General features: G+C 37.4%; 2 protein-coding genes across 20 annotated transcripts in view; one reads left to right on the top strand and one right to left on the bottom strand.

The window, feature by feature from the left end:
• The window catches only part of LOC139966967 (tyrosine-protein kinase Fer-like), a 62,567-nt gene extending 60,526 nt beyond the window's left edge, over positions 1-2,041 (top strand). For 8 of the 11 annotated variants that reach the window (XM_071970497.1, XM_071970505.1, XM_071970502.1 and 5 more), the window contains one exon: positions 1,230-2,041. In XM_071970497.1, the coding sequence (XP_071826598.1) occupies positions 1,230-1,372 (143 nt within the window). In that variant the 3' untranslated portion in view covers positions 1,373-2,041. Of the gene's footprint in view, positions 1-481; positions 693-1,229 lie in introns of those variants that run through there. The other 3 variants (XM_071970506.1, XM_071970507.1, XM_071970504.1) reach the window with 3 other exon arrangements.
• Positions 555-23,824, bottom strand: LOC139966963 (speckle targeted PIP5K1A-regulated poly(A) polymerase-like). 9 transcript variants are annotated; one of them, XM_071970482.1, is made up of 11 exons: positions 23,498-23,766; positions 21,654-21,806; positions 17,377-17,610; positions 16,446-16,694; positions 14,233-14,519; positions 9,118-9,341; positions 7,127-7,284; positions 5,807-5,999; positions 5,206-5,337; positions 1,114-1,287; positions 555-695 (listed from the first exon to the last, which is right to left on the bottom strand). In XM_071970482.1, exons 2-7 carry the CDS (start codon positions 21,708-21,710, stop codon positions 7,238-7,240), a joined length of 1,098 nt encoding a protein of 365 aa, XP_071826583.1. In that variant the 5' UTR covers positions 21,711-21,806; positions 23,498-23,766; the 3' UTR covers positions 555-695; positions 1,114-1,287; positions 5,206-5,337; positions 5,807-5,999; positions 7,127-7,237. The 9 variants fall into 9 exon arrangements, with proteins under 9 accessions (XP_071826583.1, XP_071826587.1, XP_071826582.1 ...); XM_071970486.1 differs by having other exon boundaries at positions 556-695; positions 1,157-1,287; positions 23,509-23,767; XM_071970481.1 differs by having other exon boundaries at positions 556-695; positions 1,157-1,287.
• Between the last annotated feature and the right edge of the window lie 434 nt (positions 23,825-24,258).

The raw sequence follows: 24,258 nt of genomic DNA, 5'->3' as shown, positions 1-24,258 counted from the left end.
AGAATTTTTTTGTGTCCAAATTCATTGATAATGTATTTCCCCACCCCACACCCCCCCCCTGCCCCCAATTTGAAAAATAAGAATAATTTGTTAAAACAGTTGGAACATCATACTGTGGCTCTAGGAATCAATAATCAAATATATAAATGAAAACATCATAAGGCTCAGCTATAGTCCTGTTTAATTCCAACCAATCAGTTTTAATTAATCTAATCTAATCAATGGTCTAATCAATCTCTCCTACAGTGAAGATATTAGTGATTCTTATTTTGATATTTTTATAATTTTCTTGACATACAAACTATTAGGCCGGGTTGTCAGATGGACAACCAGTCAAAATCCGTAAAAAAATTTGCCCCTAGCTTACATCGTAGCATGAAACATCAACAGACAGGTACTAGCATTCAAATCTTGTTCAGATTACATATTAAATTGATTGCATATATAATAAAATATATATATATATAAATATGTTTTTTAGACTCTTCCATTCAACGTGAGACTTGCATCATCTATCTCCTCACGAATCAACCCGTTCTGCTTGTCCTCTCTCTATCCTCTTTCAGGAAGATACACGACGCTCTCTGACGTCTGGAGTTATGGAGTACTCCTCTGGGAGATATTCTCCAGAGGTAGCACTCCGTACCCGGCATGAATAACAACGAGGCCAGAGAGAAAATAGAGGGCGGTAAGTACTGAAAAACAATGAGAGAGGAATATGAAGTCACCTTAACCTTACCCTCCCCCTTTAAGGAAAATAAGAATATTGGCCAGAGAACTGGAAAATAATAGTACTCACTGTATACAATTCAAATTACAATTAAAAGATGATATATAATAGATAACAAAAGTTACACCAGGTGGTCCTCAGTTGGTTACTATAGTTACACAAGAAAGCCACAGTAGGTATAATAGAGGGTTTCCAATGCTGTACCAGACAGTTAATGAATTATTCTTTGGGGGAGTGGAGGGGGGTTAATTTTTGTAAAGCTGTAACTGCTTCCTTCTTTTCGTCCTCAAGAAAAGTGCCACCTTAATTTACGTTAGATACACTAACTACTGCTAGTTACATATATATATGAATGATACAAATGATGTAGAAAAAAGTCCTACATTCTTGGAAATATGCCTAAAATGTCTCGTTATTGACCACTACCATAGCGACCGTTAGATGCCTGTGCCAGTTTGTCGTTGTCATGGTTATAAGCCTATCTTCTCCTCAATTTCAGGCTATCGGATGAACCAGCCTCCAGAATGTCCAGATGCCGTCTGGGAATGGATCCAGGCCTGCTGGAGGAAAGAACCAGAGGACAGACCAAACTTTTCAGAAATCAAGACAGCGATGAAGAAGATACATAAAATATTTAAATAGAATGTAATCTCTTTGTAAAAAATACAATTATTTCAACATCCAATAGTGTGAGATTCAGTCTGATACAACTCAAGGGTACAGAGGTGAAAAGCCACCATCTTTACAAATCTATTGCCAATGTTTGCTTAGGAAACATCCCAGAAATATGGCCGTCGATTAAGTGAATCCCAAATTACGTGATCGAGAATGTTTCACGTTATCCGGTGTTTTCTGGTGAAGAAGAGAATGGATTGTATGGTTGCATGGTTCCCCTATCAAACACTGGATTCTTGGAACGATTGGAACCGATAACTAATTCAAAATGAATTATACATAGCATGGCATCTACCTACGTTTAGTTTGTTCAGGACAGTACTCATCCAATCATCTTGCAGTCTTGTTAAGAAATGATGTATTTACAATATATTTGTCACCCTGTAGAGTTAATTGTCATTTATACAGTCTGAAACAGTTTTTGATTAAGTAAGTGTACCTAAGTAAGTGTACCTAAATTCCAACTGATATACATTACTGGTAGTTGTCGTTAACTATTTTGTCGTGGGATGACACCAGGTCTTTTCTTTAAAGGTGAGATGTTGTTCGTTGTCACATTGTGACGGCCATTAGCATATTTACCACAGTTACTCTGATATAGTTGATGGCAAAGTAAATTTGATCAGTGAAACAACATATATCTTTGTGTTCCAACTCTTTTTTTTCTGTATCAGGAAATTTCAAATACTTCTTATAAATTAATTGGCAACAAAAAAGTTTGATCAATAACATCAAGGGAAATATATCCAATGAGTTTTTAGCCATGTTGGAGACACAAGCTGCTTCTTTGGTATTTGCTTTTGCAGTATTTGCTTTGCAAGAAAAGTTTGTATCACACTATTGGACCGTTTGCAGGCAAAAAGCTGGATTATTGATTTGAAACTATTAAAAAAATTTGAAGAAAGAAAGATGAAAATGAGGTTCATATGCAAAAGTTAATATTGATTGTGCCAATGTGCACAAAACATATTGATTGTTCAACATATTGAAATTCATACAGGCAGAGCTTGGTTAGTGGATCAATAACATGAATTCAATTCTCATAATGAATAATAGTTGTAATATTGTCCTGCAACGTAACAACAATAGATAATAGAAAACACATACTGCTAAATGGTTTACTCATTACAATGGGGTCTATTAAATAGCTCATTGCTGGACAATTACACATACTGCTAAATGGTCATTATTTACAATGGGTCTACGAAATAGCTCATTGCTGGATAATTACACGTACTGCTAAATGGTCACTAATTTCAATGGGTCTATGACATAACTCATTGCTGGATCATTACATGTGGTCACTAAATGGTCACTAATTACAATGAGTTCGTAAAACTAGGTCAATGATTTGTATTAAATCCAAAAAAGTTTTGGATCGAGTGCTCATTAAGATGGCTATTTTTTTTCAGCATTTGGAAAAGAAATGCATTTTCTTTATATTTATTTAAGGTTAATGGGCGATTCATGTTCTCCCCAAAATTAAAAATCAATGTGTCACACATGATAACTTTTCCATTTCTGATATCTCCTCATAATTTTGCAATATTTATATGTATCCCAGAATTGCTTGGAGGACTTTTGTCTTGTCTGCCATTGTAGATAATTTTTTTTATTTACACAGGAATAGTTTGTATTACATTTGATGGGCCAACATCCATAAGTTTTTTTTTCTTTGTGTTACAAAGTTAATATTTTTTACCTCTTAGACTGCAATACGCACTTAGTGTTTTACTTTCTGTTCTTCAATGGTAACAAATTTGTTGTATCAGAAAAAGAGTTCCTTGTATTTTCACTTCCTTCTAAGTGTGTTTCAAAAAAACTTGATAAAAACTGCGCACGAAACAAAAATGTATATATGCCATAAGAAGACATGAAGTTTCATTCTTAACAAGAATTAACACAAGCAGAACTGGAGGAAATGTATAAAAATGAGTTCTAAAGCCATGTATAATTTTGAACAATAATGCAACAGGTTAGCTACATATTTGTATCAATGATTTCTGTATTGGGGGGGGGGGGTGTTTACCTCGTAAACAAACCAATTCATTTTACCCTATATGAATAGGACTTCCAACATGGGAGAAAAGGAATAAATTGCTTTCAACCAAAAACAACAACTTTCTTGAAGCAATTACAGAAGCTTTATGCATTTAATTGTAAATTTAATGAAGCCGACAGTGGTTAAAGTGGTTAACAAATCCATTAATCTTCAATATTTAACACTCAGATACTTTTCATATTTTAAGCACAGAAATCACATTGATCATGTTTGAAATTGTTCCACTTGGAATACATTATTTGAGGTTAAAGTTGTCTAGTGAAATTAACGATCTTCATTGGCATGGGATTTTAGTATCTTGACAGGGCAGAAGTTATGTTAAACTTTTCCTCAAAATGCTCCTTTAAACATCTGGACATGAGCAAGATGAAATACGATGTATGTTACGTTCAAGATCTCGAACAATAGCAAGATTTTTTTGGGTTTTTTTTGTACATTTTGTCATTTTTATATTTTAAACAGTGTTCTGTTTTTCTCTGGTAGAGGGAAATCTTAACTTCACAGATATTGATTATTTTGCAATCCTATGTTATTATTATCAAAAGCAAACTTTTTAATAATTATTTTTCTACAAAAAATGTGTGAAACAGTTCTTTCTTTTGAGGAAGAAATAACAGATATGGGCTTTTAACTATTTACTTCCAAGTTTATCCAATCATGCAACATATTTAGAATATTTCCCTCTTAATCTGTTTATGTAAATAACAAAGGTTACTAGATGAGTAAATAGTGATTGGGGGTGGGGGGGGGGGGGTGTAGACGAGGATTGATGGGAGAAAATAGGAACATTTGGTGCCAGGGACCAAGATTTGTAATATTTCATACAACGCATTATATCGTTTTGTAATATTTGATTTAAACATTATTAAAGGAAAATAAACTTGAGAAATATAAGATCATACATTCCTTTGTTATCATTTACTTACAGTTACATCTTTTATTTATTGTTTGGAGAAGAGAAAGATTATTCACAACAAATGGTTCTAAAAGTTTTGTGCTACAGAAAAATAAATTTTGCGGTAAAGTATATATTTTATCTTACAGATTCTCACGGTTATGTACCTTACTATTAATCCCATGAAAGGTGATATTAACACTGCTTCAAGTTATAAATTTTATAATTCTCTGGGTCTTTGTTTAGGGTCCAAATTCCTGGTAGGTCTAGGACAGTTCAAAAGTGTGCATATTTTTAATAATTTCCACAAATTCTCATGTTCCAACTGGCAAAATATTTGAAGCTTTGGGCAGTTTTCTTCATGACTTTTTTTTGGTTGACTTAGATTTCCAGTGGGATAGCTAATTAGTTTCTACCAAATAGAGCAACTTTGCAAACTTTGTATCTTCATACTGAATCCTAATTCTCAGTCTTCTCTTGAAAACAAAGACTGTGGATTCAGTCTAGGCCTACAAACCTTGACATGCCTTATATACACCCCCCCATGAGAGTACCATACACCCCCCAATAAGAGTACCATACACCCCCCATGAGAGTACCATGCTGAAGTCATCCCTCTAGTGATTACACCAGGGAGTTGTTACGTTCCATAACAACTCCCTGATTACACCACTTACTTGCTAGCTGGTTTGGACAAACAGAAATTACTTCACAGTTGGAACAAAACAATGACCTTGTTTAGACTCAAGTAACCAATGAGGTCATTTGATACAAATTTCACTAGTGTTGTAATAATATATAAATAATGAAAGAAAGAAAACAGAGTTCTCGTTTTTTACTGACCTGTAATGTATGTGCGGAGGAGTTCTTGAAAGTCTCAAGCATCAAAGGAGTCTTGTGCTCGGCTTTCACAGCACATATTTGTCTTCTTCATAGTCACATGCATAGCTACGCATCAGTACTGTAAGACAAGTACTGAACTCCAGGGAAGACATGAAGGTGATATTAGTATAAACTAACACAAAGGTTAAATTAAAAAAAATGTTATGAAATGTGTCAAACCACATAAATAGTTGCAATTGAATAATGAGGTTACGACAACATCCAAGGTTTCCTCAATCAAATCTCATTCAAGCAGAAAGGGTTTTTAAACTTATCTTTTACATTAGAAATGTGTTTAGTGCCAGCAATGTTTTTGTTGCCAAGTCTACACAGTTCAGTTACAACATACCACTCTGTTCCCTACATAATGTGGAAACAGTTGCAATATCCATTCAGTTTTCCTTAATACTGATATGAACTTTCACAAGTTAAAATCTGAAAAAAACATCATGACCAAGACTTTATGTTTAAGATGTTTCTCCATTTAAACTTTAACCAACCAACATATTAAACGTTAACCAACCAGTGATTTTTTACTCATGCCTTGCAATGTCTTTCTTACCTTCTTTCTCCACGGTAAATCTGTTTGCCCATAGCCGTACCGGAGTTCTTGACCATGTTTCATGTCTGTTAGGGCAAACAAACAGAGACAGACTCTTCCTTCAAGTATCTGTTTCTTCATAACAGAATTGGCCTCCCTGCCAATCTCATCATTTACCATCTTTGCAACACAGGCTGTGTCTGTAGCATCAATACTGAGGGCAACAAATTGAAAGTTAAAGTGGATTATAAAACAATTCAGAATGACTATAAAACCAAAGGAGCAGGACTGAACAACTGTAAAAGTTGACACACTGTTTTTAGAGAGCTACATAGACAGATCACTCCAATACATAAGATAGTCAAAGCCAAAAGGATATTTTACACGTATAATAGGGAAATGTATGTAACATTCTGGAGGAATTTGCATCCAATTTATATTGAATATAACCCCTTTTTATCATTGATATTTGTTGTTTTTATTCAGTGGACACATGATTGTTTATTAGACTGTTATTCTCTGTGATGTATTTAATTATGCTGATAGCTTATATATGATTATTTGTGTAGTATAAAAGTTAATTCAAATTTAAGACCAACAACAACATGAAAAAGATTTCAAACACCAATATCAAACGTCTCTCAAATTAGCTTGAAAATGGAAAACTATCAAATGACTCCATATCAATACTTCTTTAATTCTCTGTTGCCCACCCCAGTCCTTGCTCACCCCCTCTTCCTCAGTAAATTAGGCTAGCATCCACTGCCAGATCACTACATCCAAAGTTGTACACAAGTCTATGCAAATTTTACTTTTTTCAACATGTGAATAGGCTGGCTTCTCCCATTTGACTGAGTGTAGTGTTAAGCAAAATGTGGTTGGCATATGGTGCCAGCACTCCCTTGTCCCTACCTTATAAACACCCATCCCTCTCTCCCCAGTCCTCCCCTCTTCCCAATTTATTATTCTTAGCTCCACGATCCACTTCCATTAAATATCAACCTCTGGTCATGCTACCCTGAGTCCTCCCCCCCCCCTCCCTCCATCTGACAAATCTTCTGAAAGGATACTTTTATTTGTAGAAATGTGTACCTAAAATTCTAGGGTAAGTTAGGTTACTCCCCAAAAATTACTAGTGCCTTTCATTTTCTCCTGGCAATAATAACATCCTTCTCACAAATTAGTGATTGATATAGTCAAAATTTGAACCCTGGATGTTGTGAATATTTATAGAAAAAAAAAATATGCATATTTTAAATTGTTATCTTTCATGTTGTGAATAGCCATAAAAAAATTTAACATATACAGACCATAAAATGGGAAGCAAACATTTTAACTTACCATTCTACAATTCCACTATTCTCATACAAGTACATTGGTGTTGCCAGCTTTCTTGGTTCTAGCTATTTTGGATGCCTACTCAGGAGAAATTAGTTCTCCTCTTTATTCTAGCTAGAAATCACCTTGCCTGATTTCCTTTGTTGCAAACACTCCTCTTCCTGTCAAGATGTCAAAAAAGGAATGGATTGAAAAAGATTTTCTGATACAGGGAGAGAAAATAGAAGAATTCTTTGATGTTGTGTCCAATGTCTTCAATCTTGGACAGCCTCACTTCCCGCATTCCATATCGGATTGGGAACAATCGCAGAAGGCCATACACAGTTGGTGTTCTACAAGTGATTTTGTTCTTAAATAATCTCCCTTCTTTCTGCTCACCACCATCCCTCCATCTGTACAACCATTATAATGAAACAGTAATGTTATCAAGACCAACTCTTCTAAATGAACACCCCCCATACCCCCACACACAAAAAGGGCAAAACAAAATGAGACAGACACTGGGCATGACCCCCTCATCAACCCCACCCGACCCCAATCCCAGCGGCAGGAAGAAAAATTGCTTTGTATTCATAATAGTATTCCATTGAGCAACAGTAAATGGCGGTACTTTCCATATTGGAACTAAATCAATTTACCTCACTGGGACATTCAGTCATCTTGTGTGTTCATGTAGAATATGAGAACAGTTTGGAAAGTAAAGGCCTCAAGGTCAGTGCTTTTTGAAAACTTCTAGCAATTTAAGCATGCCAAAATTTACGGCCAATACAGACTACCTTTAACATACTGTACTCCAATGTCAGTCAAAGCAATTTGACCAACATTCAAGTTGAAATTTTTAGTGTTAGTTTTATAGTTTAAGCATTGTGTGATCATTTCCCACTTGAATTTGATGCACTATCATACAGAATATCCTAAGCAGGCATTTACATATTATTTTTTACATCTTACCAATGGTATCAATCAATGATGAACCTCACTTCAAAGTCTTTGCTTATCACATGAAGCAGAGAACCTTCAAGCTGCTATATAGCTCAGCCCCGGTATGATAATGACATGTGTACTCGACAAACTTTTCCAGAAACATAATTGTAATACACCCACCCCACCCTTCGGACAAAACATGACCAATTGCTCTTCACTCCCAATCCAGTGATACTGTACATGATATTGAAAAGGGATGTCTATGATCTAGCTGGCTAAAAAAAAGTACAGATTCGCTGGAGTGCGAAAAATGCCCTACAATCAACGGATTTTCTTCACCTAGCTAGGTAGTTTAGGTCCTGTTCTTCACAAGTAGGATTATGCTACAGCCTTCCCGTATGTTAGGCTCTGGTTCACGCTAATGTGCGCGTGTACAAGAAGTTAGATTGTGATTTCAGTTTTTTAGATCTTAAAAATTCAGGAAACTTGTCCTTGCAAAAAGGCAACGAAAGTTTTTGTTTCAACTTGGCTGACTGGGAAAATAAGAAAGTTAGCATTTTAGATTCATGCAGTGTAAATTCACATTTCCTTACTTATTTTTCACAGAAGTTTTGCCTATGCAGTAGGATAAAATACAGCGTATAAACACACTATCTTTTTGAAACATTTGAATACCTTTTGACTTTAAGAGAGCTATGATGTTTGGTTCAACTCACTATTGTGTTCAAATTGGCTTAGTACAAACTTGACCGCGGCCGTGAATGTAAATGTATAGCGAGGAGGGTGGTTTGGAGAGAGTGTGCACTCAAGTGTGACTCATTATCTGCTTGTGGCTGTGCTCATTATAGCCGCGGAAAAATCCACCGGCCCGGACATGGCGGTTAGATTTGCGAGGCTTCCCTAACTATTACTTGGTTTGGTCAAGATGCAACATACAGCTGTTGAAGGTATGGAAACCTAACCAGCCTTTATAGGGACACACCAGCAATTCACACAGAAAGTGTTTTAATGAGGCATGATATAAAACCACATGAATACATTTTCACAACGGCAGAGAAGAATGAACAAACCTGCAGCTTCTCTGAGCTCCTCAATTGTGGGGACGATTCCCTTGGTCTGTAGGAAGAGGATCACCATCCAGGTCAGGGAATAATTAGTCAATCTCGGGCCGGGTCCAGAATTCTCTGCGAAATGGTTTAACTTTGCCCACTTCCTGATCAGTAGGATCAATGGTCGCACCACTGGGTCCAGAGTACAGTAGAAGTGTATCAGCTCTGTGTTCCTTAAGGACAACCTATCGGAGAAATATGAAAACGATAGAGGGTTAAAATATCCATCTCTCGATATAAGAAGAATATGTGAAAAAATGTTATGGGGCATTCTTTAGGTGTTCTTTATGCTTTAAGATGTAACTGCAATTTTCACACAGTGGAAAATCATCCTCAGGAAGCACACAAGGAAGTTTCAAGTGTAGGTAAATATTTTCATTTCACTCTATTGTACTTTTAAAACAATATTCTTCTTTCGTGTATGTTTCTGTACCTCTTTTGTTGTCATTGCATTTGGAGGGGGGGGGGGGGAAGGGTTCTCTCAATTGCAACTACAAAAAGTGAGACATTTTGTCAAGTAAAGTACTCTACTCCTTGAGACTGATTAGTGCTATATATGAATACTATAAATCAATTAAAACAGTGACACGGTAGGAACACAATAGGTGGACGACCCCCCTCCCCATCTCCCCTACTCTGCCCCCTCTCCCTTCCCTATTGGCAATCGATTAGGTATTTTTGTCTCTTAATTGATAAAGGTCAACAGAGGTTTTTGTTTCTTTTCCTTCTAGTTTGATATAGTTACAACACATCCTAATATAAATTGATCACTTTCCTGTACAAACCAAAAGGTCAATTAAGTTAGGGACACTCCTTGCAACATTTTACATGTGAGTTTATATGTTTGTAACACTGGAAACAAGATTCAACTTTTGACCTCTGCTGAATTTACATGATCAGCAAGGTGCCTGTACTCATGTGGACCAGTTGCAAGGTATGGTCATACTTACCTTCGACCTCCAATGAACTTCAGAGAAAACAACAGACTCCTGTTCTCATTGTTGGTGGAGGAAGCAGGTCACTTCGCCCAACAACCATTTCGCCTTACTGCCATTTCGCCCAACCTTACCATTTCGCCCAACCAGCCTGGTCATTTCGCCCAACCAGCCTGGTCATTTCGCCCAACCAGCCTGGTCATTTCGCCCAGCCTTGATTAAATATGATACTTCAAAAGGAAACATTCGGGAATTGTTAACGTTACAGGATACGAACCGAGGATGGATCAGTGTGTTAGGGGTTAGGTTTGATAGTAAACATTCGAATATTAAGGAACATTAAGGAAATTTGAAGTCCTTTACTTTGTATAACTTTAGTAAGGAAACGTTCGGGAATTTTTAACGTTACAGGCTACGAACCGAATATTAAGGAAATCTTGAGGATGGATCAGTGCTTTAGGGGTTAGGTTTGATAGTAAACGTTCGGGAATTGTTAACGTTATGGGATACAAACCGAGTATTAAGGAAACTTGAAGTCTTGGTTAAAAAAACAAGAGCCCAAGGGCACTGTGGTTCCTTGCTTGGGGTATATGGCAATACACATAATATTATCAAGCAAGATTGGGCTCAAATAGTCCAAGTAATTGTGGTCCTACATGTTCCCATAAAGTAACCAACACTATAGCCAACACTTTTGTGATCACAAAATGTGATCGGATTTTTGATCAAAAGTCACTTTTGAGATCTAAATATGGCGTCGAAAATGTAAGAAATATAAGAGACCTACAAGCGTGTCAACAGATATGATAACATTGCTGACCTCAGATGACATGACCTTTAAGTTTCAAAATGTTCCACCACCCAATTCACAACTTGTTCCAAAATATCAACCATGTCACACCTTGGCATTGAGATTTAATTGCATTAAATGTCTAAAAATTAACTTTGAACTTGTATATGTACATAACTTCACACACAAAGGTCATCCGGAGGTCAACCAATTGACATTTTTGATCGGTGAGACCTAAATAGAGCATGACTGTAAAAATTTAAACATTTTTTCTTTGCCCATTTTCTCCCCCCAAAATACTACTTTTTTAACATTAGCTGACCTTTGGTGACGTTGGATCACATGACCGTTAAGTTTGAAAATATTCCCCTATATACCATTTGCAACTTGTCCAAAAAATCAACCTTGTCACACCTTGGCACTGGGAGTTATTGCATTAAATGTCTGAAAATTAACTTTGACCTCATATAACTTTGCACACGAAGGTCACACGGGTGTCAACCAATTGACATTTATGATCAGAAGGTACCTTTAACATCTGAAAATAGCATCGAAACTGTAAAAATCCCCAAAACACGAAAAGGTCACCAGAGGTCAAATTGAGGTCAAGGGTCACCCAGTTGCGGGTCGACAATTGGATTACATTGAAGCAACTCCCAACTCTAACTGACAATTCATTCTCAAGTTATCGCAAAAATACTACTTTTTTATCATTAATAGACCTTTGGTGACCTTGTATCACATGACCGTTATGTTTGAAAATATACCCCTATACCATTTGCAACTACTCCAAAAATATCAACCTTGTCACACCTTGGAACTGGGAGTTATTGCATTAAATGTCTGAAAATTAACTTTGACCTCATATAACTTCACACACGAAGGTCACACGGGGGTCAACCCATTGACATTTATGATCAGAAGGTACCTTTAACATCTGAAAATAGCATCGAAACTGTAAAAATCCACAAAACACGAAAAGGTCACCAGAGGTCAAATTAAGGTCAAGGGTCACCCAGATGCGGGTCGACAATTGGATTACATTGAAGCAACTCCCAACCCTAACGGACAATTTGTTCTCAAGTTATCGCAAAAATACTAGTTTTTTATCATTAATTGACCTTTGGTGACCTCGGATCACATGACCCTTATGTTTGAAAATATTCCCCTATACCATTTGCAACTTGTCTCAAAATATCAACTGTGTAACATCTTGGCACTGGGAGTTATTACACTAAATGTCTGAAAATTAACTTTGACCTCATAGTACTTAACATACAAAGGTCACCTTGGGTCAACTTATTGACATTTTTGATTGATGAGACCTTAATAGAGCATCAAACTATACCAATTCAAACATTTTTTTCTTTGCCCATTTTCTACCCCCAAAATACTAGTTTTTTAACATTAATTGACCTTTGGTGACCTCGGATCACATGACCGTTAAGTTTGAAAATATACCCCTATACCATTTGCAACTTGTCCAAAAATATCAACCATGTCACACCTTGGAACTGGGAGTTGTTGCATTAAATGTCTGAAAATTAACTTTGACCTCGTATAACTTCGCACACAAAGGTCACACGGGTGTCAACCAATTGACATTTTTGATCGGAAGGTACCTTTGATATCCAAATCTAGCATCAAAACCAAACATTTTCTTTTTTGCTCGTTTCCTCCCAAAATAAGCACATTTTTTCTAATGTGACCTTTGACCTTTTGACCTTGGTTTCAGATGTAGTTTAATCTCCCGATTCCAAAAAACAAAACGACAAGTCTGTACAACCATCCTAACTCCGACCGAAAAACTTTGACCCCATATAACTTCGCTCATAAAGGTCACACGGGGTCAACCTATTGACATTTATGATCAGAAGGTACCTTTGACATCTGAAAATAGCATCAAAACTGTAAAAATCCACAAAAACACGTAAAGGTCACCAGAGGTCAAATTGAGGTCAAAGGTCACCCAGATGCGGGTCGACAATTGGATAACATTGAAGCAACTCCCAACCCTAACGGACATTTCGTTCTCAAGTTATCGCAAAAATACTAGTTTTTTATCATTATTTGACCTTTGTTGACCTTCGATCACATTACCGTTATGTTTCGAAACAATCCCTTACCCCATTTACAACTACTCCCAAAATATCAACCATGTCGAACCCTGTCAATGGGAGTTATTGCTGTTTTTAATATATTGGTTTTTGGCATCTAACTGACCTTTGGTGACCTTTGCGGGCACCAAAAACAATAGGGATCTTCCTCTTACTATGGGCTATCCATCCACCAAGTTTGATCATGATACATCATTTCCTTATTGAGATATCGTGTACACAAGCCAAGCGTCACATACACACACACACACACACACACACACACACATACACACACACACACACACGCCAAGTTGAACGCATAGGTTCCTTGCTTTGCAAAAAGCAAGGAACCAAAAATTGAACTAGTGAAATAGAAACGGATATATTATTCCACACCGATTCCCCTTTGTTTGTATAATAATATAACTTCCCAATAATAATATATAATATAACTTCCAATAATATAACCCAAAATAAATCAAATTGAACTAGTGAAATAGAAACGGTTATATTATTCCACACCGATTCCCCTTTGTTTGTATAATAATATAACTTCCATTGTATGCGTAAACGCCTGAAGTAGTGTAATCCTCCCATTATACCCGAAATAACTGCTCAGACTCCGATCGATATCGAGTGGACCTCACTTTATTTACCTATTGCGAAGTAACCTAACCCAAAATAAATCAAATTGAACTAGTGGATAGAAAAAGTAATATTATTCTGACTAATTATTAGTAAAAATAAGGATGGGCGAAATGACCAACACGGTTGGGTGAAATGACCATGCTGGTTGGGCGAAATGACCAGGCTGGTTGGGCGAAATGACCAGGCTGGTTGGGCGAAATGACCAGGCTGGTTGGGCGAAATGACCAGGCTGGTTGGGCGAAATGGCAGTTGGGCGAAATGGTTGTTGGGCGAAGTGACTAGAAAGCGTTGGTAGATATGAAACCTACTTCACTACTATTTGGAAGGAGTTATTATGTTTAGACTGTTTTATACTCTGACCTGTTGACCATAAATGACCTTTGACCTTAACAGAAACAACACATTTCTTGTGCTCATCAAGATGGATCCACATACAAACTATGAACTTCATCTAACCATTACTTGGAGTTACAGTATTTTCAAGGTTATTAAATGTTGACCTCTGTTGACTTTAAATGACTTTTTGATCTCCACAGAAGACATAGGGTACTTTATACAACAAATGTAAATCATTCAACCTAAAAGTTAACACAGGATCAATCACCTGTTATTCAAAATGATATCACAGTGCAGTCCTGAATCTTTGTGAACAAACTTGATGACAGGTTTCCTAGCAGAGGCAATGGTCTGCACCTTATGGCAGCTAGGTACACACTTTTGGATGGTTTGGGCAACAAATTCCAAACATTCCTTCTCCGGAGCCTGATCGGGATCAAGAGTATCCTCCTCCATATCAGAGCCATCGGATGCGGTAGTTGGGTTGGCCCCATCTAATGCTCCATCTGCATCTCGTGATGATGATGATGCTGCTGATAAGGTTTCTTGAACTTGCTGTGGATGGAACAAAAACGGCATGATTGGTGGAAGGGGGGGATGCACTCAAAGTAAATAAAATTAAGATTAAATAAAATAAAATATTAAATAATAAAAGCAATAAATTAAATGATCGTACAGCAAAGCTTCTACACAAGAGAAAGAACATCCTAATCTACTATTGATAAAACAATAGTAAAATTCATTGTAATCCACATTTTGTCTATCCATTGTCACAAAATATGCAAATTTGAAATTCATGCGAAGCAGATTTTCTAACATTGGACAGGTATAATTAAAAGTGAGAGAACTCTATCACATGATACAACTACCATCAGTTCTTTGTTACTCTTATTCTTATCGGCTTAATCATAATAATAATAATAATACACAGTTCTTATAAAGCGCAAATACACACTTAAGTCTCAGTGCGCTGATTATTATTAACCCCTGGTCATTGGTAACTTGTCACACCCACACACCAAAGTCTGCACAATTCAATCAATCTCTCCTGGGGCACCACAGTGTACCACAACCACGTGTCCCCCGGGGGACTTCCCATAGGGTGCAGCCACAAACCGGCGCACGCAACTATATTTACAAGTTACCTCTCAGGTCCCCATTTATACACCTGGGTGAAGAGAGGCAATGGAGATAAAGCGCCTTGCCCAAGGACACAACGCAATGATCTGGCCAGGGCTCGAACCTGTAATCCTTAGATCACAAGTCCACTGCCTTAACCACTTGACCACAACGCCTTCGGCTTAAGTATATGCTAACTCTGTGGTTGAATATTTTGGAAAGTCATTAATTGGGCTTGGTGCGATACTGAGTTTACCGACTCTTTTCTTCATCATAGTTTATTCTAACCCATAGAAGCTCTGCTATGTAACACGGCTGCGAACACCCTACGTTTACAGATTATACGAGATTGTACGTCTTTACGCACATATAATCCCTATTCAGGGGCACTAGAGCGAAGCCCTAAGCCGCCTAGACACGGCGTAGACACCACGTAGAAAGTTGCTTACAGAAATGTATACCATCGTATAATCAGGGAGTTGTTATGGAAAGATACATAACTTAATGAACAATCTGGATGTATATGAAAAGAAGGTATTGTTTTTTTTATTGCACTTATAACTTGGGTAAAACAGACTGATGATAATTAAGCTTTAAAAATAAAGTAACAGCACTTTGGTTGACGGATCTTTGTGTTTCGACATTTTGCCGATTTCTGCGAATGTTTAAACAAACGAAAAATCGGTCGTTTAGGTCTTAAAACGAAAACTCACAGCCCTAGTGTCAAGTTCATCCCACGTTTAGTTTTTTTTTTCTCACTTGCACAGACTAAGCTGTAAGACCAGACCAGTCAGCAATTTCCCTTAAAGCTGCCACACAGAGCAATATAAGAGACAGAGCAGAAATAAGTAAACTAATGATACTTGATCATGTGACAAACAGCTACTAAGCTAGGCTATAGTAAAAGCACAAGAAGCATGCATGCCTATGAAATTACAACACAGGGTAGTAAAGCATGGAGGTCTAATCTGTATGGCAGCAGGTATGAGAGAGAGATTGCTGCCATGTGACATCAACTTTTATACTAGGTCACTGTAAGGTCAAGCTAATTAGCATGGATCCTACCAAATTAGCATGGGCCATACCAAAGTTCAGATGAGGGTGTCCAAAAATGCTGGATAATAACTACAGTGAATGGTTTGGGTCACTGCCCCCTCACCAACTATACCTCCATCACTATTTATGAACCTTCTAGTACTTGTCAATTTTCCACACCATGCATTTCCATGGCAACCATTGCTATACTGATACAGCATTAATAGTCTGCAACAGCCAACTGACTAAAATATCATTGCATGTATAGCAATTGGATAATAATAGCATGGTACTCCCTATAATCTACAATACTAGCATGATACTTACTTCATGCTGTTTCAAGGAAGCAAATGGATACATCCAGGATTCATCACTCCAATTTAAGCTGAGAAAAATGTCAAGATCGGAACCATTCCCACCACAGCCATTGACTGAGGACCCATACGGAAATACTATGCAATCGGCAAAAAACTCTGAGAACACTTCCTGAAGTAGATGGCAAATCAAATAGCGTATCTGGAGGCTTGATGGTGACAAACTGATGTTTTCAGAGAGAGCAAAAAGTTGCTCGTCGATCTATAGTATGAGAGAGACAAGACTATTAGCACTTTCAGCTCTAATACCTAGCATATATAGCACAGTAAGAAAGACAGTCCAGTCAAGGCTTGTTAAATATTTAATGTTTCACAGGTCAACTTTTTTACTCAGAATACACTATAGATCCAGATGTTGCTCTTTCCTGAAAACTTTTTTGACCAAACAAAACATAATGAAAAACAAAGAAAACAAAACAACACCTGCTAAATAAAGTGCGATAAAAACAACAAAACATTCACATCTACACAAAAGACTGAAACAATAGCATTGCCATTCATGAGAGAATCCTTAATAGAACAACGGTATTCAAACTCTTCTGCTTGTTGAAACCAATTCTTCACACGATACCTTCATCATCTTATCTACCACCCCCGACCCCTCCCCCCAGTGGGGGAGGGGCATATTGTGGCCTGGTCTATTGGGAGGTATCCCACTCTTTTCTTCCAAATTTTATGGTGACCCCCACCTCCCCCAAACTTTTGGCAACATTAAAACTGGACACAACTTTGAATAACCGGCCTGTATAAAACAGTTTCACCCTATGACAGTATAAAATAAACACATTTCTATCAACTTTTAAAACAACATCTCTGTGAAGTTCTATCAGCAGGTTTCAGTAAACTACTTTTTCTATCGACTGTGAGGGAGACTTGTGTCTTACTGTCTTTTTCTGCACTAGTTCTGCCATTAACATCTGAGTCTCCAGTCTCAGGTTGTCTTCTTTCTTCTTCTTGCCCTCCAAGGCAGCATTCCTCTGTGTGATGCCGCTGGACACAAACTCTCGGACTTCTCTTGGCCGTACCACTATGTGCAGTCCGTTCATCGTTTGCTTCTCTTCCTCCACGGCATTGGCTGCTGATTGCTTCTCCCCGAATTCGACGATTGCATAGGCAGACTGCGAGAGTGTTGAGAAACGAAAGGAGAAACTGTGAGGCATACCGTTATCAATTATATTTAAACAAACCTTTCACCTCCATTAACTCCAGATGTTAAAATAATGTTTAAAAATTACACTCGTTGCACACCGAAAACATCTTGAAACATAAATTGCACTTGCTATTGAGAAGTGTATCTCTAATGTTCTTGTAAGCTGTGTTTGTTGGGATCACAAAGTTTGTATATTCACCTGTATCCACCTGTATTCACCTGTATCCCACACCTCATCACTAGACAGATGTAGTGTGGGATTAAGAAGGGAGAGAGAGCACAGCTCTTGTAACTACCCTACATTGCAGATGTCTGTCCAAAAGTCCCTTGAACTGATTAATACTGGTAGCATCAATGGCAGACTGTGGAAGGGCGTTCCATTCAGATACAACCCTGACCGGAAAAAAATGTCTGCGTACATTCAATTTTGAATATTTTGCGCACAGTTTCATTGAATGGCCTTTAGTAAAAGAGATGTTGCTAAATTCAAACCATAATTGAGGGCTAGCTTTTACGAAACCTTTCATAATTTTAAAAGCTTCAATTAATATCCTCTTAGTCTTCTGGTGGATAATGTAGTGAGATTTAGAGCAGAAAGTCTTTCAATGTACGGCAAATGCTGCAAAACAGGTATCATCCTTGTAAATCTTCTCTGTACTTTTTCCAGATAATCTATATCACCTTTTAAATACGGGTTCCAAGCTTGAATGGCAAATTCCAAGTTTGAATTTTGAACGTACAAAGGAATAGAATGACTTTGTATCTTCTTTAATCTTATCGCCGAGCTTTCTTTCAAACTGTCTTTTAGACCTTCTTAATTCTGTTGTAGCTTCATTAAGAGCTTTCTTATATTCTGACTCTGCTGTCTTTGTTTGTAACATTCTGAATAGTTTCCATTTCTTGTACTTTCTCTTGCGTGCTTGAAAAGCCTTGTACTGTAATCCATCCAAATAGGCTTTTTACTTCTTTTTCTCTGACTCCAGGGAACAAAGTCATCCATTGCCTTATTCAAAATAATCTTGAAATGGTGCCACATGTCAACAGTATTCAGACCATCAAATAACTTATTCCAATCAATACTTTGCAGATATCTTCTCATCCCATCATAACCAGCCTTTCTAAAGTCTCGGAACTTGTTAATCACCTTTTTGACATTCACTTGAACAATAAGCTCAAACGTGACTATATTGCGATCACTAGTTCCAAATCGTTCCATAACATTAACATCTTCTACCATCCCAGGTTCAGAACTGAAAACCAAATCCAGTATAGAGTCACCTCTTGTTGGTACAAAAACATGTTGAGTGAGATAAAGGTCTTGAAAAAGATCAAGTAAAGCTTGACCCTCGCTGTTGGCTGTTAACGTTGACCAGTCAATTCCCCTTTCGATGCTCTTTTGAAGCACATTTTATCACATTATAAAGTTTGTCACTATCTTCAATCGTATTGCTTGTACTATCATAACACACAGCGATCAACACCTCACTATGTTGTTTTGTTTTTATTTTGCACCACACACTTTCAGACTCATGTGTAGGATCAAAAGAGGTAACAAGTTCATGAGATAAATCATTTTTCACATATAAAATAACACCACCACCTCTTGAAGCTCTAAGAGGGTTTCTGTTCACAACATAAGCAGTGAATCCAGAAATATCTAGTTCACTTTCCAAAATTGATTCATTAACCCATGACTCACTAATACCAACAATGTCTGGTTCCAGCTCACTTATATATGCCTCCAACAGAGACATCTTGTTAACAATGTTACGCGCATTAACATAAAACACTTTAAGTTTATCCACCTGTAGAGTTATATTGTCCTTGCTAACTGGTGTTTTCTTAAATTTTTCATGAACAAAACTAAAATTCCTATTTACACTATTTACATCTGAATCCCAAATTACTCCTGTGGCGGGGTATTGGGGGCCAACACTTGAATAATTTTGCCCCCAATGATCCTTAAATTTGTTAACCATTCCTCATTCTTGACTGCGTTTCCTCTCTCAACTGCTTCCCTTCTTTCCTCTGAAGGAAAGTTAAATCAGGTCTGATGTAGACGTTCATATAATCAGGGTAATTTCTGAGTTCTTTTGCCTGTTTGAGTAACTTGGATCGAACCTCACCATGTTGTAATTCAACGCTAAGAAATCTTCTGTCCTTCAATCGTTCCACAAGTACAATTTCTGATGGGCTTACAGTACATCAAACTTTTGAAAAAGCTGCTCCACATTAGCTTTAACTTCTGCGTCAGAAACTTCATCCTTGATGAGGTTATTAATGACAACTCTTTTTCTCCGTCTTTGTCTATCTAATATTTTTGCTTCCATCTTATCTTGCTTTTGCTTCAAGCCCGATGCATACCTCTTACATATCTTGCATTGCCATGGAATATCCTGTGATCCTTTATGGCCAAATTTATTAAGTGCTGCATACAGCTCCTCATTTAGTCCCTCACAGTCTTTGTGAAACCAAAGTTTACAGATGTCACACAAAACAGCCTTATCACTTGCACTTATTCTATCTTCACACCTACCTAAACAACCTCTTCTTGAAGCTGCCATGTCAAAAAGAGTACAAGGAAATGGGCCTCGTCAGATGGAAAAGGCAGAATCCTAATTCACACCAAAGCACACTAGCACAAATAAATTTGCAATAAATCTCAAGTTGAAATACAGTATGAATTGGTGCAAATGGTGATAGGTTCACATGATGAGCTATAACATTAGGCTAAGTTGTAGCATAACTGGTATGGTAAATGGACATGCTCATATACAGTTGAATTTTCACACAAATTGAATCCAAAAACATCCAAGCCTTCCAGCAAAGATAAAAACAAATGTCCAAACTGAGGCCCACAGTAAGCTCAAAACTGCTCAAAAAGTATGATTTATCCACAAAGAGTTAAGTAAAGCTTATGAAAATCCAAGATATAACAGAGCACAAATCCAACAGTTCTGCACATTGGTCTACCACATTGGTTATATATGTATATATCTTCTTTAGGGGGAGGTTTGTTTTATGTTTTGTTTTCTGGTCTTGAGGTAACTAGTTCCAGCAAACTGTGTATGTTGAGTGATTATATCTGCAGTAGAAATATCCAAAATTTCCACATTTTCAAATTACAGAAGAGAAGTAAGTCCTTCTGAAGACAATTCCATCATATTACCTTATAAATTCAAGAATTAAGTGAATGGAAATTGAGCATGACAAGAAAAGGCTCAAAAGTAAGCACAAATTCAGTCCATCCATGGATGGACTGAATTTGTGCTTACTTTTGAACCTTTTCCACAACTGGCTAACATTCAGTCAGTGATGTTATCAGAATTAATTTATTATCCCCTCCTTTTGTTGTATAGCTTCAATGAAAGTGCCTTAACTTGCTATTTAAACTTCCTTTAAATGAATTTCCTGTGAGGAAATCATCACTTATTATTGCAGATGACTTGCCGTGCATGGCAAATAATCGTAAATGTTGCAAAACTTAGGCAAATCGGCCATGCTAATCACTTTTGGTGAATGATATATATATTTCTGAAACATTTTCAAGCAACCCCCATTCACCCCAAATAAATGAAAAACTTAACAACAAGACATAGGTATTGAAGGATCGTGATCAGAAAGTATTGGTAAACAATAAACATAAATGAAAAGGAGATAATTTATACAGTATTGCATTGCAAAGTGTACAATATGACACAATGCTATCAAATGCAAAGATGAATAGCAGTTTTACACACAAGGAACAATAGTAAATTTGTAATAAGACAAAATTCAGAGACTTCAATAACTATTACACAATATTTAAACATTAAATTAATCCCTGATTTTTTCCTGAATGATGTTTGAGGAAGAAATATTTTTGTCACATTTTGTCAATGAAAGACGGTATGCCTTTTTCCTTGAAACAACGTGAACTATTTGCTGTCCAAAAATTACAGAACTTTGCAGAGGTGTAGGGACTGCACTTTCTGCTAAAATAACAAAAGCCACCATTATAAATAAAGTTACCTTTTCCTTATCGATGATTATCCTTGATGTGGGTCCAAATTTATTGAAATGTCCCATGAGTTCTAACTCTGAATTGGTCCTTCGTAAATTACCAACAAAAATACTTCTTTCTGCGATGTTTCTTGCCTTTCATATGATCAGTCACACACTGACCTGAGAAGAAGTAGAAAACTAAACATTGAAACATTTTGTCTAAAAACTCAACACATCTGTGAGCATCCAATCACTAAACACTGACTATGATATTGAAATGATATTCTGTAAAATGAGCAAGAAGACGTTTGCTTGGCCAAGACTAAAAAAAGCTCTGGCAACTCTGGATAATATGTCATTTACTTCACCAAGCTTTACATCCTTAATTTGTAGGGGGGGGGGAGGGGGTTGGGAGAGGGAAGGAGGTCCCCAAGCAGATACAGTAGTCTCAAAGCTTACAATATACACTACATAGAGGCCACCATAAATTGTACCTACCTTGAACCTATACAACTTGAAAATTGATAAGGATAAATTTTGAGATATACAGTAAAGGGGCTCCCCTGTTTAAAACCCAAGTAGCCGCAGCATATTATACCAGTCATAGAAATCATAAAGTTCTACCACGCTAAGGTGAACAGAATAGGCTATTAAAAATCTGCTTTATTGGCTCACATTATATCACCCTATAGCTAGGAAAGTTTTGTGATTACATAATCGACCTGCCACGGTTGTAAATCGACCTCAGGCTTTACAATTAGCCTGCATAGCTTCTTAACACCACTAGGCTCTTTTCTTTGTGTAAACACTGTGTGGAAATATGTTTATGCACACCTGTCAACTCTCCTGGTTTTACCGGGAGACTCCCGGATTTTACCCGAATCTCCCAGCCTCATATTCTATTCTCCTGGTTTTTCTATGTTCTACTGTACACTTGCGACATTTCTGAGAATAGCCAACAATTAGTCCTACGATTAGTAATTCCCCACAGTATCGCTGAACAGGAAAGGCTATTCAGTGTAGTTTGCAAGAACAAGACAGTGGGTCAAATCCCAAGCTTGATGGGACTCTATCTAGCATACTAGCCATGAAGTCACAGTACCCAGAGTCCACTGTTCCCTGTTTCAAATGGAAACTTACTAAAGAAACCCTGAAGAAAGCGAAGCGAGCTGCTGTAAACTACAAAAAGAAACACTGATTGGATGATTCTCTCACTGTATTGCATAAGTAGACTAAACTTATTTAGGAGTATTTAGGAGTGAAAATTACCAACCTCCCTATTTTCCCCTTGTTCTCCCTATTTTTTGGCCCTGAAAAATGTTATTCTCCCTATTTTGGGGTCAAACAGGTTGACAAGTCTGTTTAGCCTATGTCTACAGTGAAGTTAATCATACAGCGGTAACACAAAGACCCTCATACAAGAAAAAATATGTGGCAGGCAATGCAGACTAACTGGTTAAAGGAGGTCACTTTATGACCAAAGCAGGTTGATTACATAATCTCAAGAAATTTTCCATGATAGCTTGCTATAGTTGGGGTCTATACAGCTGACCTGGTTTTAGTTAAAAATCATGGAGAAATTGAATAAAGCATGCACCAGGATGCTTTCTTCCGACATCTTTATTCCTGTAGTATCTCTCCAAGTGTCCAAACATATTGTGTGACATACTCTGCGAGCCAACTTAACCTAACTTATACTAAATACTTGGCAAATGTCACACTCACAGTATCAGCTACTGTAGGCTGTTTCGCACAAATGCTACCAACGGTAATATGGGATTAAACCAAGTGCACCAAACCATCCGACTTAATACAAACGGGAAGATAACCCAAAGACAGAAGCATTGACATTAGGTTTATTCCTGATATACCTGTTGCCAACCTGTTTCCACATATTTCGCATTCGAAGTGTTTCCCCTTCCTTTGTATGAAAGTGTCGAATTCCATTTTATGGTTGTGTGTTTGCTGTTTGGTCGAAGTTTTGATTTTATCGCAAATACATGCAGCCGGAGAAGTATGGCGCGCCGTGTGTCTTACACTTAAACGAAAATGTTGCAGTGCCCGGGTGAAGACTGGCGCACAAAAACGTCTCATGCCGGTAATCTGACCTAGTTTCGAATGGGGTGTAACACAAGCGTTAGACACAACCATCGATCCCAGAAATTACAGAGATATAAGCAGACCAATCAGACATACAGTATCTCACTGTGTCATGCTATACCATGTTTGTTGTTACAGTCGCGTCGAATAAAACAATACCTATTCAGTCCCCACAAAAGCGCCTAAGAATTCCAGGCCTATTTACAAGAATTTTACAGATATCAGCAGAAAATAGTTAGAAACTACCTACCTTTCTAACATCCTATTCTGTGGTCGTGATAACATGGTCACATGGCCCATATACAGGTTACAACACTCGGAAATTCTATTTTCGCGCTTCTTCGAATAGAGGGCAGACTGCTTGAACTAGTTTGTAGGGGACCTAGTTGTAGGGTCAGGCCGCACCGTTATCCGCAAACAGCTTGTGGTTTCAATCTCAAGTTTCGCTCGTCGCGGCAAACAGACAAAGTTGCAATTTCTACCGATGTGAAAAATCTCGGTCACTTTTCATAGAAGTGAACTTCTAATATTT

The sequence above is a fragment of the Apostichopus japonicus genome, chromosome 4 (genome assembly GCF_037975245.1).
Source record: "Apostichopus japonicus isolate 1M-3 chromosome 4, ASM3797524v1, whole genome shotgun sequence".
Taxonomy (NCBI): domain Eukaryota; kingdom Metazoa; phylum Echinodermata; class Holothuroidea; order Aspidochirotida; family Stichopodidae; genus Apostichopus; species Apostichopus japonicus.
Note: the sequence above shows the minus strand (reverse complement) of the source record. Positions and strands in the feature narration are given on the sequence as shown.

What these genes read in the sequence shown, in the direction of transcription:
- LOC139966963 (XM_071970486.1), bottom strand. Translation starts at nt 21,710, where the DNA reads ATGGGACATTTCAATAAATTTGGACCCACATCAAGGATAATCATCGAT. An exon ending in CTTCCTTGAAACAGCATGAA is followed by an intron (nt 14,520 to 16,445) that starts GTAAGTATCATG and finishes TTCCATCCACAG; the next exon opens with CAAGTTCAAGAAACCTTATC. An exon ending in GGAGCTCAGAGAAGCTGCAG is followed by an intron (nt 7,285 to 9,117) that starts GTTTGTTCATTC and finishes ACATCTTGACAG; the next exon opens with GAAGAGGAGTGTTTGCAACA.